The following is a 15,165-nucleotide window of genomic DNA, read 5'->3' as shown; positions in this document are numbered from 1 at the left end:
ATTAAATGTTTCTTATTATTTTTTTTTTCCTTATGCCAAAGTTGTCAGTTGTTCAACCATTCGACATCTTGCTGCCCAATATATATTAGATGTTTTCTTATCTACCAACCAGAGGAATTGCAGCACTGCCTTGCTTGTGTGATAGTGGATTGGGAAATGTGCCTTTATAAATAGTTCCCTCTCTTCATAGTCAAACCTTCTTCAAGTGATGCCTTGGCTTTCAACATGAAGGATTTTTGTGTCCTGAGCTGTTGAGTTGTAATTTTTTAATTATTCCAAAATCCTGGGTCTGTTCTTTGCATTCGCTCGTGAGGACACATTATAGCTTGCTCATGTCGTTCAGAAAGAGGTTCTTTTGTGGTCTACAACGGGAGTTAAGAACGGTGCACCCAAGATTAGTCACAGTGCTTTGTTCTGCTGGCTGTCTAGCCTCTTTAGGAATGCATCAGTGGCAGTACAAATTGAACTTGCACTGGTGCAAACAAAGAACGGGAAAAGCTGTGGCTCTGAACAAGAGTTCCTTATCCTCCTGGATGCAAAAGTCATTATATTAGGTGTTAATTTAAATTAACCTTTCTTTTTTTTTTTTTTCCAATATATCTTTTTTCTTGAACATTTGTCTGTTATTTATTTTAACAATATCCTGAGGTACTAAAATTATCAGCATTAGTTGAAATGATTGTCTTTTACAACATCGATCTCCCTGCGACACCAAGTCTTTCTCAAGCATGGCTTTGAGGTATAATTGACTACGAAAGGCTTGGCTTTGTGTTACTGAGACAGGACCTACTCCAAAAATCTTTAGCAGTTGTTATGATCCATTACTGCAGCTCTCCAGTTCTAAACTTCAAGTAGGAGCTGTATATCTGCTGACACTGAGTCCTCCCATTTAACGTTTAGCCAACCAACTCGTCATCCTATGAAGTTTTTCAACTAGCATTCTCTTTGATGTCTTAGTATCATCTAAACACGTAATGTGGCCCGCTAAAGTCGCCCCAGTCTGAAGAACCATAACCCGTAGGCTAAAACTGGACATATAGGAACTTATGAACGGTAATCCTGGTAGAAAACAATCTACTCCTAAATAGCCTTGTATGTCCTTAACAACTTTTGCCAAATTCCTCTTTAAACTCAAGTAAGTATTGTATTGTATATTGAATATATTTAAAATAACTATTATTACTGATCTAGTTAACTGTTTTAGATTCTAGTAAAAACACCGTTGAAGGTATTAATTTAAGAAAAACGTTGTGCCATTTTTTGCCATGAAGAAAAACATACATACAAACTGATTATTATGTGGATAGTACAGAGTGATCCAATGGGATCTTGGGAATTAGAATAAAAAATAAATAATGATGAGATAAAACATTTATTTTTGGAATGTTAAATACAACCACATAGCTAGGTACTACGTACACATAAAACTGATTTATATTTAACACGTGACAGACACTGCATTGCAATTGCTACACAATTTTATAACTCTTTCAGGTGATGTATTTGAAGTTTTAAATATTGTATTAGTTTCTGTGAAACTTAAATGCAAAATTAAAAAAAAACAGCTCAATGGGACTTGAAAACTCAAAAATAATATTCTACTAACTCATATCATTAAAATTATGATTTTCAGGTTATAATTTTGCATTTAATGAGGGATACATTAATACGTCAAATAAAAATATTTTTTAAAAGCATAAGAAGTACATTAGTCCACTTTTATATAATATATTTATTTAAAATGAAAGATATAAACTATATCTATTATCTAAATGAAAAAAAATAATAATTATGGTGATATTGAAACTAGTTTATTTCTTCCTGCCACCTCTTTCCTTGAGCTGTAGGTACACTACAGTATTAGGAGAGATATTGTAGAACGCTAAAGAGTTTGAATCTTTGTAAAAGATGCCCTGGAAACAAATAAAAAATAATAAATTAACAAATGGTCAAAATTAGATATGAAGGTTAACTTAAAAATGAAATTTATCTAATTATTGTAATTTTATATCTAAGGCGATGAGAGAAATATTAAAACTTTGATTGGAGAAGTTTGTCGGGGGGTGTGGTCAGCAAAGAACAACATAAATAAACAAAACCATATTTATTTATTTTATGCCGACGTTTCGACCTGAATTTCATCCTTCTTTGCTGACCGCACTCCCCCGACAAACTTCTCCAATCATTAATCTACGGTCAACTATCTACACCTTATTAAAACTTTGAATTGATGCCATGGGTCATTATTCAACTAAATGTATGAAAAGGATGATTAGAAATTTTCATTAAGTTAATAATTTACACATAAATATTATTGCATTTTATGAGTAAATACCAGCAGGTTTAAATCCATTTCAACATGATTTAAATATTTTGTATTTTCAAATGTTAAATTAATTGCATATAGTATTTGAATTTAATCATCGTAAATTGCTCAAGATCATAACCAGAGGAAATCTATCGCTTATCCCCATTTAGATAAGTTTGGATTGTGTATATGCAAACTATAAATGCATACAACATAATGCAGATTGCAACTGTGGTAGGATACCATAATCTAGGAGTGATACTTTATTTTCTTTAAATAAATACTGAACATGATAAACATGATGATTAGGAAATAAATAGAAGGAGAAGATGTTGGTAAGGTTGGGGGTGCGGTCAAAATGAAACACAAATAAGTTGGTATAACTTATTTAATTGTGCCAATGTTTCGGCTAGAGTTTCTAGCCTTCTTCAGGGCTAAGAACAAAACAAGACAACAACCACAATAAGTATAGAAAATAAAATAAAAACAGAATGATATAAAATGAACAATTTTACAGAATTGAATTAATAAAATTCATGAGATAAAAGTGATGAGAGAAGTGGGAAATAAAATGTATACATAGGTAATTGAAAAAGTGGGTAAAATAAGATAATTAAGGAAATAAAATAAAAATGAAGTTATAAAATGCATAGAAGTATGGACATATTAGTTATTAAAAATTGAAATGTGGAAAGAAAACGAAAATATATGTAACCATAATAATTGATAAAGAGGCAAAATATAAGTATAAGTAAAGTTTAACAAAAGAAATGAATAGAAGAAAAAAAATTTTTTTTTACTTCTTTGCATTATATAACTTCATTTTTATTTTATTTCCTTATGTTATTTTACCCACTTTTTCAATTAACTATGTGTACATTTTATTTTCCACTTCTCTCATCACTTCATTTTATTAATTCTGTTCCGTAAAATCATTCATTTTATGTCATTCTATTTATATTTTATTTTTTATTTCCTATACTTATTGGGATTGTTATCTGTTCTTAGAAACTCTAGTCACAACCTTGGCACAATTAAATAGGTTACACCAACTTATTTGTGTTTCATTTTGACCGTACCCCCAACCATCTTCTCCTCGTACGTCATCCACAGTCAACTATCTCTAATAATTAGGAAAGAAATAATTTTATAAATAATAAAAAAGTTAAAACAATTATTATTTACATAATTGCACTTATCAAACTGTTTTTTGTTATTTTATTTTGTAATATAGCCCTACAGAAGTCCTAAAATTCAAGCTGAAACATTGATACAATAAAATAAGTATCACTTATAAGTGTTTTTATTATCTACTGCAAAATAAATTAAATCATTACTCTAGCCATTTTTGAACATTTAATTACAGAGCTTGTAACTGAAGGGGCAAGTGGATGAAGGTGTTATGTAAGTGCGAGGTACTCTAACCTCAAAATCCAATTAATAGCTGAGATAGCTAGATGTAGAAGGGGCTATGTACACTTCAAAGCATAAAAATCTCCAACAAAAAAAATTAAACTTTGTTTTCTTATAATTTACAATTTGTAACATAACCTCTTTATCCACTAACCCCTTCAATGTCATAGTAGCAACTTCTTTTGGAAATTAAATTTTGGCTTTTTTCGGTGCCAATCTACAATAAACACTTGTACAAAAATAATTATAATGTTATGTGAAAATTTGAAAACAAGTGTTTCCAAAAACAAAAAAAAAAAAGGGCTTGAAGAAAACAAAAATTTGTAAAGTGTTATTTGTTCTCGAAAAGTACAAATATAAAACCCTATTATCACGAAATATAAGTTGCATTGAACACCAACTAAACATAATGAACAATAAATAAAAGAAGGGTTGCGGTCAAGAAGGAACAAATAGTTTATAACTATTTAATGTCCGACGTTTAACCCTACTTTGCAAGGCTTCATCAAGGCTAAAAAGATACAAAAAACAACTAAGAACATTACAACAATAAGGTAAATTAAGGTAGGATAAATATTATGTAAAAATTAAGTGATAAGAAAATTACATATAAATAAAAGGAAGGAAGACATAAAATAGTATTAATATAAAATAAACTTGAATAAACAATGATAAGAATAAAAAAAATACGTAACAATGGTAAGAATAAAAATTATAAAATAAACAGTTAAAAAGTACAGGAGATGTATATAAACAAAAACAAATGAAGAAGAAAGTAGAGATTAAATAAACGTGAAAGAATAAATATAAATAAAAATAATAATGATGATATTAGCCCTGGTGAAGCCCTGCAAAGTGGGGTGAAACGCCGGACATTAAATAGTTACAAACTATTTGTTCTTTTTTGACTGCAACCCTGACCATCTTCGACGGTCTGTTATATCTATATAGTTGACCGTAAAACTTAAATATATATATAACAATATATCAGTTGATTCCTAATATTCAACACACTAATGTTAAATGATTTGCTAGACTTAGACACAGTTAATATAGGTCATGTTCATATTCCTTATATACTAAATCTGAAATTTTAACACAAATAAAAATATTAATCTCAAAATAATACTTACATCGCACTGAAGTTTCTGCTTGGCAGCAGGCATTCCTATTGTCTCTGAAATGTTAGCTTTGACAGAGGCGATGGTGTCTGTCAGCGGTAGGGTGAATGTCAAGGCTTGACCATTCAACTTCCATTCCGGCTTGTCTGCCAAAAGTGGTACCACCACTTTGAAGGTGACCGGGCTCTGTCACGGGCAAAGAATAACATTATAAACTTCTTAATACAAATTATTTGGAATGTTGTAAGATAGACAAAGTAGAAATAATAACATACTGTAATAATATTTTACCTCTATAGGAAAATAAAATATAAAAAATGTTAAGAGGAGATGGTTGAGGGGAGAGGGGGGATGCAGTCAGCAGAAAAAAACACAAATAAACAAACGAATTATTTATTTATGCCGACATTTCGACCTGATTTTCAGATCTTCATCAGGGCTATAAAAACAAAAAGACAACAACCATGATTTACAGAGAGAAAAAAATAAAGTAAAATAAATAGACTAAAAAATTTGGAAACATACATAATAATGAAATGAAAATGTAAACTTTGTAGATTGATAAAATTATTATTTATTTACATATTATATAATGTTATCAATCTACTACTGTCTTTGTACATAGTTATTAATCAACTAGTTTTATTTTAATTTCATTATTATGTATATATCCAAATTTTTTAGTCTATTATTTATTTTACTTTATTTATTTGTATTTGTTTTTTTCTCTCTCTGAATGATGGCTGTTGTCTTTTTGTTTTTATAGCCCTTATGAAGACCTAAAAATTAGGTCGAAACATCGGCATAAATAAATAATTCGTTAGTTTATTTGTTTTTTTTTCTGCTGACTGCACCCCCTGACCATGTTCTCTTATATATCTACAGTCAACTATCTTCACATCATTATAAAAAATGTTAACTTCTACAAATAGTATTCCAAATAGTACAAAGACATGGAAGTTGAAAAATGAGGATAGTGAAAAGTGAATAAAACATTATATGAGGAGTAGATGGTTGGGGTGCGGTCAGTGGAGAACAAAAATAGGTAAAAATTTATTTATTAGTGCGTTCGAGGGCTACTTATGGGTGTACACATGGATCACTCAAGTTTAACTGAGATCAAATTTACTGAATGTATTATAAAGTACAGTTGTAAATAGTAATAAATAAAAAATGTATTAGTGCCAACGTTTCTAGCCTTTAACAGGGGTAAGAACAAGCAACAAGATAACAACCAATGACTAAAAGGATATATAGAATGATTAAAAAATAACTAACATTATGGATACATAAACAGTGTCGAAAGGCATAAGTAGCTTAAATATTATAAGATAAAGGCTGTATGAGAAGAATAATTTAAAATTAAGAAAGAGGAAAGAACAAAATATATTTGAAAATCTAGTTAGTAAATATATGTACAAAATGATAATTATTAAATTTAAAAATTATTTATATGTATATATAGTTGACCGTAAAAATTTAAATATAAGATGGTCAGGGGTTGCGGTCAAAAAAAGAACTTTAAAGAAATTACCTTATTATATCTTATTGTTGTAATATTCTCATTTTTTTTTTTTTGTATCTTTCTAGCCCTGTAAAGTTGGGCGAAACGTCGGACATTAAAATATAATTATATTCAACGGTTATAAAATAGTTCTTTTTTTTTACTGCAACCCTGACCACCTTCTTATATTTAAAAATTTTTTAGTTTAATAATTTTCATTTTTTTACATAAATTTACCACCTAGATTTTTAAATGTATTCCTTTATTTGTTCTTCCCTCACTTAATTTTAAATTAGTCATCTTATACAGCCTTTATCTCCTTATAATATTTAACTATTCATATCTGTCAACACTATTTACGTACCTATAATGTCAGTTATTTTCTAATGATTTTGTATATCCTTTTATTCATAAGTTGTTATCTTGTTTTTGTACATAGCACTGATGAAGGAAATTCTGGCCAAAACGTTGGCACTAATAAATAAGTTTTAACTTATTTGCATTCTTCACTGACCGTTGAGGGTGCGGTCAGTGAAGAATCTCCTTATACATATTATCCATGGTCAACGACCTTCTCATAATTATAAAAAAAATTAATTAATACCGATAATATAAAAAAAAAAAGATTACTTTATGTGTAAAAAGTTATGATTTATTCCATAAGGTTTAATTAAAAACTATTTACGACATAAATAATTCCTTTGAAATGTAGGATTATTAGATGCACTAATGCATTACACTCATAAATAATATTTATTTGATAAATTGTAAGTAGTAAAAATATTTCGTAATTTTGAGTCAAATTTAAATATTTGAATTAATCCTATTCTGAGTAAAATTTTCTCAAAAACATTGGAACAATGCAGTCTGTATCAATAAATCAAATGCCGACTGACATCAGAGATTGGCAAAAATTAGCGACAGTTTAAACTAATAGCTAAAGTTGCTATGGATACGACTGGATACGAATTAGTTTAAACTGTGGCTAAATTTTGCCCATTTCTGAGTGTTTTGACAATATGTACCGTCTATTAGAGCTTATAAAACTTAATATTTTATTTGTATGAAGTGAATTAAGTTTTTTTAAAATTTGGAAAAACAATCAATACTTATTTCCAAACATAACAATATGAAGATGAAAAAAATAAAATACTTTAAATCGTTAAATAATTTAATTGGCACAAGGCATTGGATAAACAAAAGACAAAATCGGTCTTATCTCAAATCTCGGAAGGAAAAAATGTATCTTAGTTTTGGGGAAGTGTTTTATTGAATTTGGACAATTGTTAAAAGTCAAACTTAGTGACTTTGAATGAAATAGCAATAAAACCGAAATTTTAAAATTAAAATTTTTAAAAGATAGAAATTTAATAATTTCATTAATATTTAATAAGTAGAAATTATTATACTTTGTATTTTTTAATTTTGTTATATTTTTTTTACTTGTAGTCAAATGTATTTTTGTTTTAACTGTTTAAATAAACCAGATATCAAAAAAACATTATAAAATAAAACAACATGACAATACCTTGTGTTGCATGAGGAACTGAGCTTCCGGAAGAAGACAATCTTCAGTTTTGGGCTTTTTGGTCATAGGCTCTTCATCAGCATCCCCAGCAGCAGCGGAAGCAACGTGCTTCAACAAGTTCCCAACCTGAAGAAGATATTATTATTAGGAGCATTAGCAATATTAGCAGTGATTTCAAAGGAACCCACGATCTAATCAAGATCACATGAGAATTGATAAATACTTAATTTCACAATGTTTTCTAATTTTAGCCACTTTTTAGTTGCTCAATTTAACTAATGATCTAACTTAAGTCTCCTCTTCCTGTTTGTAATAAATGTTTCAAAGGTAAGATAATACTGTTGCTTAGTCAGGGTTTGGAGGAGATTGGCTGGTAGCGATTCCTTTCTAATTTTGGTGATATGATCTTGTTCAAAAGATTACATACAACCTTTATTAATATATAGGAAGATGGTCAGGGTTGCGGTCACAAGTGAAATTTTTTTTTTTTTTTCCCGTATTGTTTTTGTTATATATACATCTCCTGTACTTTTTTAGCTTTATATTTTACGTATTTTTATATGAAATTTTTACTCTTGCCTTTGTTACTTGTTTTTTATTCTTTTCATTGTATCTTTTTATTTTTATTTCTATCATTTTCTCTTAACATAGTATCATTTTGTATCTTTTTAGCCCTGATGAAGCCCTGCAAAGTGGGGCGAAACGTTGGATAATAAAATAGTTGTAAACTATTTTTGTTTCACTTGTGTCCGCAACCCTGACCATCTTCCTATATATCAATTTTTATGGTCAACTATATATACATATAAACCTTTATTTATTATCACTGTTAACATCAAATATAAAATCCCAATCAATTTCGGATTCTTTAACTCAAAATATAACATTTTGTGTCAAATATCATTCAAAACACTCAAACTTTTTAAAAAGTTACAAGCCACTATGCTCAAGTCTTTACTAATACAACCATTTAACTTATTATACAAAATCATTAAACACAATTAGGGAATTTACAATTTATAATTTTTAACATTTAACAATAGATGGCCAAAGTATTGGTTGTATGATATAAATAAATGAAAATTTTTAAACAAAGGGACCTACCAGATTATTATTAAAATAAAAATATTCAGTCTCAAACAACAAAATTGATACAACTAAAAATTATATCATTGATACAAGTTAAAAAAAAAAAAAATCGCGAACAATGTTACTAACCTGAGTGACCTGAGGCGGTGGCTGAGGAGCAGGGGGAAGTGGTGCAGTTCCTGGTGGAGCCATGAAAGCTGATGGAGTAGCAGCGACCACGGGAAAAGCTCCGGGTGGTACTAGACATATTATTTCATATAATTTTATAAAAATTTACAACTTTTAAAGATGATTACACATAAAAGTTAACATGATACAATAACTTAAGTAATTAACACAATAATGATAGTCTTCAAAGTTTAGTATTTATAAGTAAATTAAATCTGTAGCGCTACAACTCATGAATGGCCAGAGGTGCAGTAAAGGAAGTACTGTTACTAAACCAACGGTTGCGAAAGGAGCTGTTTAGGCAGAATCACGTTAGACCGCCAGATTTTTACCCAACTAAGGGTAACCAGATCATGAGAATGACCAGACCCCAGAGAGCTTCCGACCCATAGGGCTGGCTCACAGTTACATTGAAACAGAAAATAATCATCTGCCACAGCCGAATTCGAACCCGGGAGTTAGTAGCATAGTGCCTTATAACTGAGCTACCCGCTCCCACAATATTAAGATAGAGGATATAAGATTTAAATATATTTAATTAAATGGGACTGTCACTCATCAGCTTTTCGTGGACTTTAAATCCACCTATGATAGCATAACCCATCCAGAACTACCAGTCTCTAGAAGAAATAAATGTGATGAAAAAACTCATACGGTTGGTGAAGATCACTATGGCTGATTCAACCTGTGTTGTTCGCATCGGTCACACCTTATTATCATACCTTCGATACTAACTGTGGTGTGAGACAAGGCAACACTCTCCCATGTTTCCTTTTTAATTTTGCAGTAGAGAAGGCCATTCCCAGTCAGGTATTGAACAGCACAGATATTAGGGTACGCCGACGAATCATCAAAGGAGATTGGCCGAAGGATCACTGTTGCCAACTGATGCTACTTTGCCTGGCAAGACATTTTAGAAGCGGGTTGCTCTCAAGTGGGATCAAGGTAAATCTATAAATCACTTGTACGTCCTGTTGTGACATACAGATCTGAGGCTTGGGCCTTCACTAAAGCGGATGAAGCAAGACTCTTGGCCTTTGAGAGGTCCATTCTGAGAAAAATATTTGGACCTGTTAAAGAGGACAACGTATGGAGAAGAAGGAAGAACGCAGAGCTATTGGCTTTGTACGGAGACAATGATGTCAAGTTTATAAGGTTCAGTAGACTCCAATGGACGGGTCATGCAATGAGGATGCGTGGCGATGACATCCTAAATAAGGTCCCTTCTAAGCAGTAACATAGGTGAAGAGTAGGGAGGTCAAACATAAGATAGTCGAATGCTGTATCAACGGATGCCCGGGTCTTTCTGGGAACCCAAAACTGGATGGTTGCAACAGAAGACGGGACGGCCTGGCGGAAGCTACTTGAGGAGGCCCAGGCTCGGTAACAGGCTGCCGCGCCAATTATGATGATGGTAGTCATCTTATGAATTGCACAATACTTTTTGTTTTCAGAATCACAAGAGATACGCACATAGCATATAGCCCTGTATTACGCAGTAGTTCAACCCTTGCTATCAGTGTCAGTATTCCCTAGTATCCTTCCGATTCCAAGAGATTACAACTCAGTGTCCCTCCCATATCCCACAAAATCTGCATTTCAAATCCTCTGTTGAATCAAGTACTATAACATCCTCTCCACCAAACTACAGCATTTGACCCGATCTGCTTCTATTCCTTCTACCACATGACATTCACCAACAGTTCTCTTGTACAAATCCTTTCAGTTCAATCATCTTGTCCCCCCCAAACAGAATAAAAAAACCTATAATACTATAACATATTAAAACCTATAATAATAGGTTCTAAGTAAGCATGTCTATACTACTCAGGCCAATAGATTATGTACAGACTAATTATACTAAAATCTTGGAATAATAAAACTATTTCTCATTTTATTTTCATTTACCTTCTGTGTGTTAAACCAAATTTACTGATTAAATGAATACTTACCCATAAGAGGCGGACGAAGTGGTGCAGGTACCATCATTATGGGTGGCTGAGGGACAAGGCCTGGTGGAGGTGGCAATGGAGCTGGAGGTGGGAGTGGAGGTACTTTTGGTGGCGGGGGCAGTGGTGGGGCCTTGGCTTGGACAACTATCGGGGGACCACCAGGGATTGGATTCGCTGTACTCGTGCTCACCTATAAAGCAAAATATAAAAACTGTACAGTATACAACAATATATAACATAAAAACAAGATTAGTTTTTTTTTTTTAGTGAGATGTTAACAATTGGCTGTAGATTGATATAAGAAGATGGTCAGGGGTCTGGTCAGTAAAGATACACAAATAAGTAAAACTTGAATAAAAAGCTATTTATTTGTGCTTGGCACAAATAATTTTTTGTTTATTTCCTGACCACACCCCCCGACCATCTTCGCTACATATTTACTTTTTATAATTCTTACCTCTATGATATTATATTATTTTTTATTAATATCAACTACTATCTACTTAATTTATTGTTTAAATTTCCAAGTTTGTAACTATTTTCTTTTTATTTGTATGTTTCTTTTTCCATCAAGATTTTTTGTTTTTTGTCTTGTCACTGCGACCCATGACTTTTATTTCAGAAACTAGATTTAATTATAAACTAAAATAACGTGATCAACATAGAACTAACATATTTATGAACCATAGGTTTAAGAAAAATAGTTAAATCATAATAAAGAACATTAAATAACAATGTATAAAACTGGCTTCAAAGAGGAATAAATAGCTTGACAAATACTCACAGATCCTGGAACTGGCTTGGGACCTATTTTCTCCTTTTCCTCGTCCGGGAGCAAGCCCTTCACCTTGTGTATCTGGTGAATTTGCTCCTCGATGGTGATGTTAGCCCTGGCAGCACGGGTAGCGGCCTCCACGCTAGATGTGTGCCCATCCCAAGTCACCTTAACATTAATAATATTTCTAACATTAAAACAAAAATCAACCCCTACCTGGGATTTTAAACTATATTCTTCAAGACCAATAAATAAAGATTAAATCAGTTATCATACTGTGTTAATTAAATTCATTTTGCAGATTGTAAATATAGGCAGGAAAATTGTTGATTAAATTAATTATAATCCTTAAGAAGATGAAACTGCCTTTAAACTAAACCAAAAAGTAAATAACATCATCTTTATTGACTAAAATAACTAATTAATAAATTAAACAAATTTTAGAAACAAAAAAAGGAATAGTATTTTTTTCTTTCTCCCATTGGAGTCCTATACTGCCTAATCCACGGTTGGGGGTTAAGTTTTTCATTTTGTGGGACCGCCACTGAATGAAAAAAGTCAACGCCCCCAGGCTGGATTCGAACCAGCAGATCTCAGATTGGTAAGACTGCACCTAACTAACTCAACTACGGACAGTCCAAGAATAAATTTAAATATATAAATTAAAAATATAATAGAAACAGAGTTAAAATTTTTAGCTTCATATTTTAAATTTTTTACTGCATAAAAATCATCATGACTTTGGTTATAACAGACTTTATAACCACTAATGTCCAGTTAAGAATATTGTGTTTGTAAATTTGATTGCATATAGAATTATGATCTTATTATTACCTTATCATCTTTCTTCTTATCCTCTTCACCAATCTTCTTACCAATAGCAGTTTCTTCATCACCCACACCGAAGATATCAGTTCTTCTCTCCGCAAGTTGTTTCAAACTGGCCTCAATAGCAGAACCTATTAAATGAAGAACATTTTAACGACAAATTATAATTTTTTACACATTAATAAGGTTTAAACTCTGTAATTATTATAATTTCATAACACTATCCTTTTCCTAACTAACTGTTCCATTATATTATATTACTCTAAGGAGATAATCTATCACATAATTTAAAGAATATTCATAGAAAAGTATATAAATAATAATTTAATGTAGGACTAGTTTTAAGAAAATTGCTAAATGCAATTAAAACTAAAAGGGCTACGGTAGTTCAAAAGATAAATGAAGTATTGAAAGTTGAAGGAAACTTAATTCCAGTTTCAGGCAACAAATAAATCCCAATCAGAACTGTGAACTAAATAATATTATTGTGAAGGAACAAAACAATTAAACTAAATGATATTATTGTAATGAAACAAAACAATTAAACTAAATGATATTATTGTGATGGAACAAAACAATTATACTAAATGATACTATTGTGATGAAACTAAACAATTAAACTAAATGATATTATCATACCTCCAGCGTATACGGTCTCCTGGTTGATTCTATCTTGAATGTGTTTGTCTCGTTGCTCGACCCAGCGAGGATCCAACAGACCGATTCTCATGTGTTCCTGCACCTTGTTGGCAGGTATCTTTTCGCTGGTCAGCGGAGAAATAAGATAGTTATCTGCACCTTTCGAAGTCTTCTGGTCTGAAAAAATAAAGATAAAGTAAATTAAATTTTTTTAGGAAAAAGCAAATCATATTCGTTTTTAGCATAGTCTGAAACATTTAAATAATATTTATCAAAGAAATTATAAATGAAAGGAATTTAAAAGTTTCTATTTAAGTGTAGGATCATTTTGCTGATGATTGTTTTAAGCTCTATTGCATTTCTTTTTTTTTTATTTGAATAATAGTTTTCTCTAACTCATTAATAAATTTTGCTTCTTCATTACTTACCTCACTACTCTATTCTTTTTTAAATGGTGGAAATGATACTTATAGGAATAATGAACTCCTTTACAAAATGCTATTTCTTTTTCCTACAGCTTCAATTTCCTATCTATTGTAAGTGTTATGAGTTACAGTCTAGTAACCGTTGGGTTATTAGACCAACGGATTTGGTTAGAATCACGCTCTACCGCCAGATTTTTACCCAATTAAGGAGGCTGGGTGGACCCCAGGAGGGCTCCAGAACCTGCAAGAGTTGACTCATGGCTACAGTGTAACAGAAAACAATTTTCTGCCCAACTGGATTCGAACTCAGGTCCTTGGAGTTAGTAACCCTGGACCTTGCCCCGCAGCTACCCGCACCCTCAATTTTACCTATAGTCTCTATATTAATTTATATTTTTATTCAACCAGGAACTATTTTAGATCACAGTATATTAGAAGTTACGTCGAAAGAAGCTGATAAAAAAATCTAAAATTAAGTTGAAAAAACTGTCAAAAAATTTAATTGAAAATTAAGTTATTAAATTATTTTTAAGAAAACATTTCATGTATTAAATAGAAAATAATTTAACAAATGTCTTTCTTTACTTATTTTAAAATATTATTGCTTAAGTTTTTTCCAGTTCTTGTAAAGAGTGGTAACATGTATTTTAGAAAAAAATAAATGAGAGATAAAACTGTTCTGTTAGGCAAGGTTTTAGGAAAGTGGTATGCAATTATGCTGGAAATGAAAAATAAAACCATAAAATTAAATAACGTAGCTTTAAGAAAAACTTAAATGGAAAAAAAAAAATTAGGTTTATCAAGAACTGTTAAATGTCAACATTGAGAAAACAATCATTAAAGACAAAAAGATGAAGCTAAATGAAACAAAAACTGCTTCTTCAGTGATTTGACATGTTTTTACATTTTTGTCAAACAGGACTCTAATTAAGACAAATTCGACTTGAGTAACTCTAAGCCAAAGAATTTGACGTAAGTACGAGTACTGCCCATAAATGTACAATGGGACAGCGTTGAAACCAAATTACTGATTTTTTTTTACTTAATGAGGAGGTATGAGCTATAGGGCTTTTTGACTGAATAATGTACCATATGAAAAATCAATCTTAAGACCTAATATTCATGTTATGACAAACTCACTCTGCTTAGGATTATAGCCTTTCTTGACGATAACTTTATCTGGAGCCGGTGGTAGAGGAGGTTGCATCGAAGGCTGAGTGGATGGTTTTTTGCCATCGGCAGACTGATTTTGTTGCAGTTGCTGTTTCTGAGAGGGCGTTGCCTGTTGTTTCTCTCCAAGAGATTCTCTCTCGTCGTCTTCTTCACTATCGCTTGATGACTCTTCTTCCATATCTTGGACCTAATTAAATGAGCATACAATTGATTATTTTGAAATAGTAAGAATATAGCTCATA

At 31.2% G+C, this 15,165-nt stretch overlaps 1 protein-coding gene across 1 annotated transcript in view; it reads right to left on the bottom strand.

The window, feature by feature from the left end:
- Window positions 1-1,356: 1,356 nt before the first annotated feature.
- The window catches only part of Sf3a1 (splicing factor 3a subunit 1), a gene marked incomplete in the record, with an annotated part of 29,455 nt that continues 15,646 nt past the window's right edge, over window positions 1,357-15,165 (bottom strand). Inside the window, 9 exon segments of the mRNA XM_067049525.1 lie at window positions 1,357-1,913; window positions 4,855-5,028; window positions 7,875-8,000; window positions 9,093-9,202; window positions 11,084-11,273; window positions 11,868-12,026; window positions 12,693-12,817; window positions 13,326-13,502; window positions 14,891-15,110. Of these exon segments, the coding sequence (XP_066905626.1) occupies window positions 1,812-1,913; window positions 4,855-5,028; window positions 7,875-8,000; window positions 9,093-9,202; window positions 11,084-11,273; window positions 11,868-12,026; window positions 12,693-12,817; window positions 13,326-13,502; window positions 14,891-15,110 (1,383 nt within the window).

This window comes from Halyomorpha halys, unplaced genomic scaffold (assembly GCF_000696795.3).
Source record: "Halyomorpha halys isolate HHAL.00 unplaced genomic scaffold, Hhal_1.1 Scaffold253.1, whole genome shotgun sequence".
NCBI lineage: Eukaryota > Metazoa > Arthropoda > Insecta > Hemiptera > Pentatomidae > Halyomorpha > Halyomorpha halys.
This window is presented reverse-complemented; position numbering and strand designations above follow the sequence as displayed.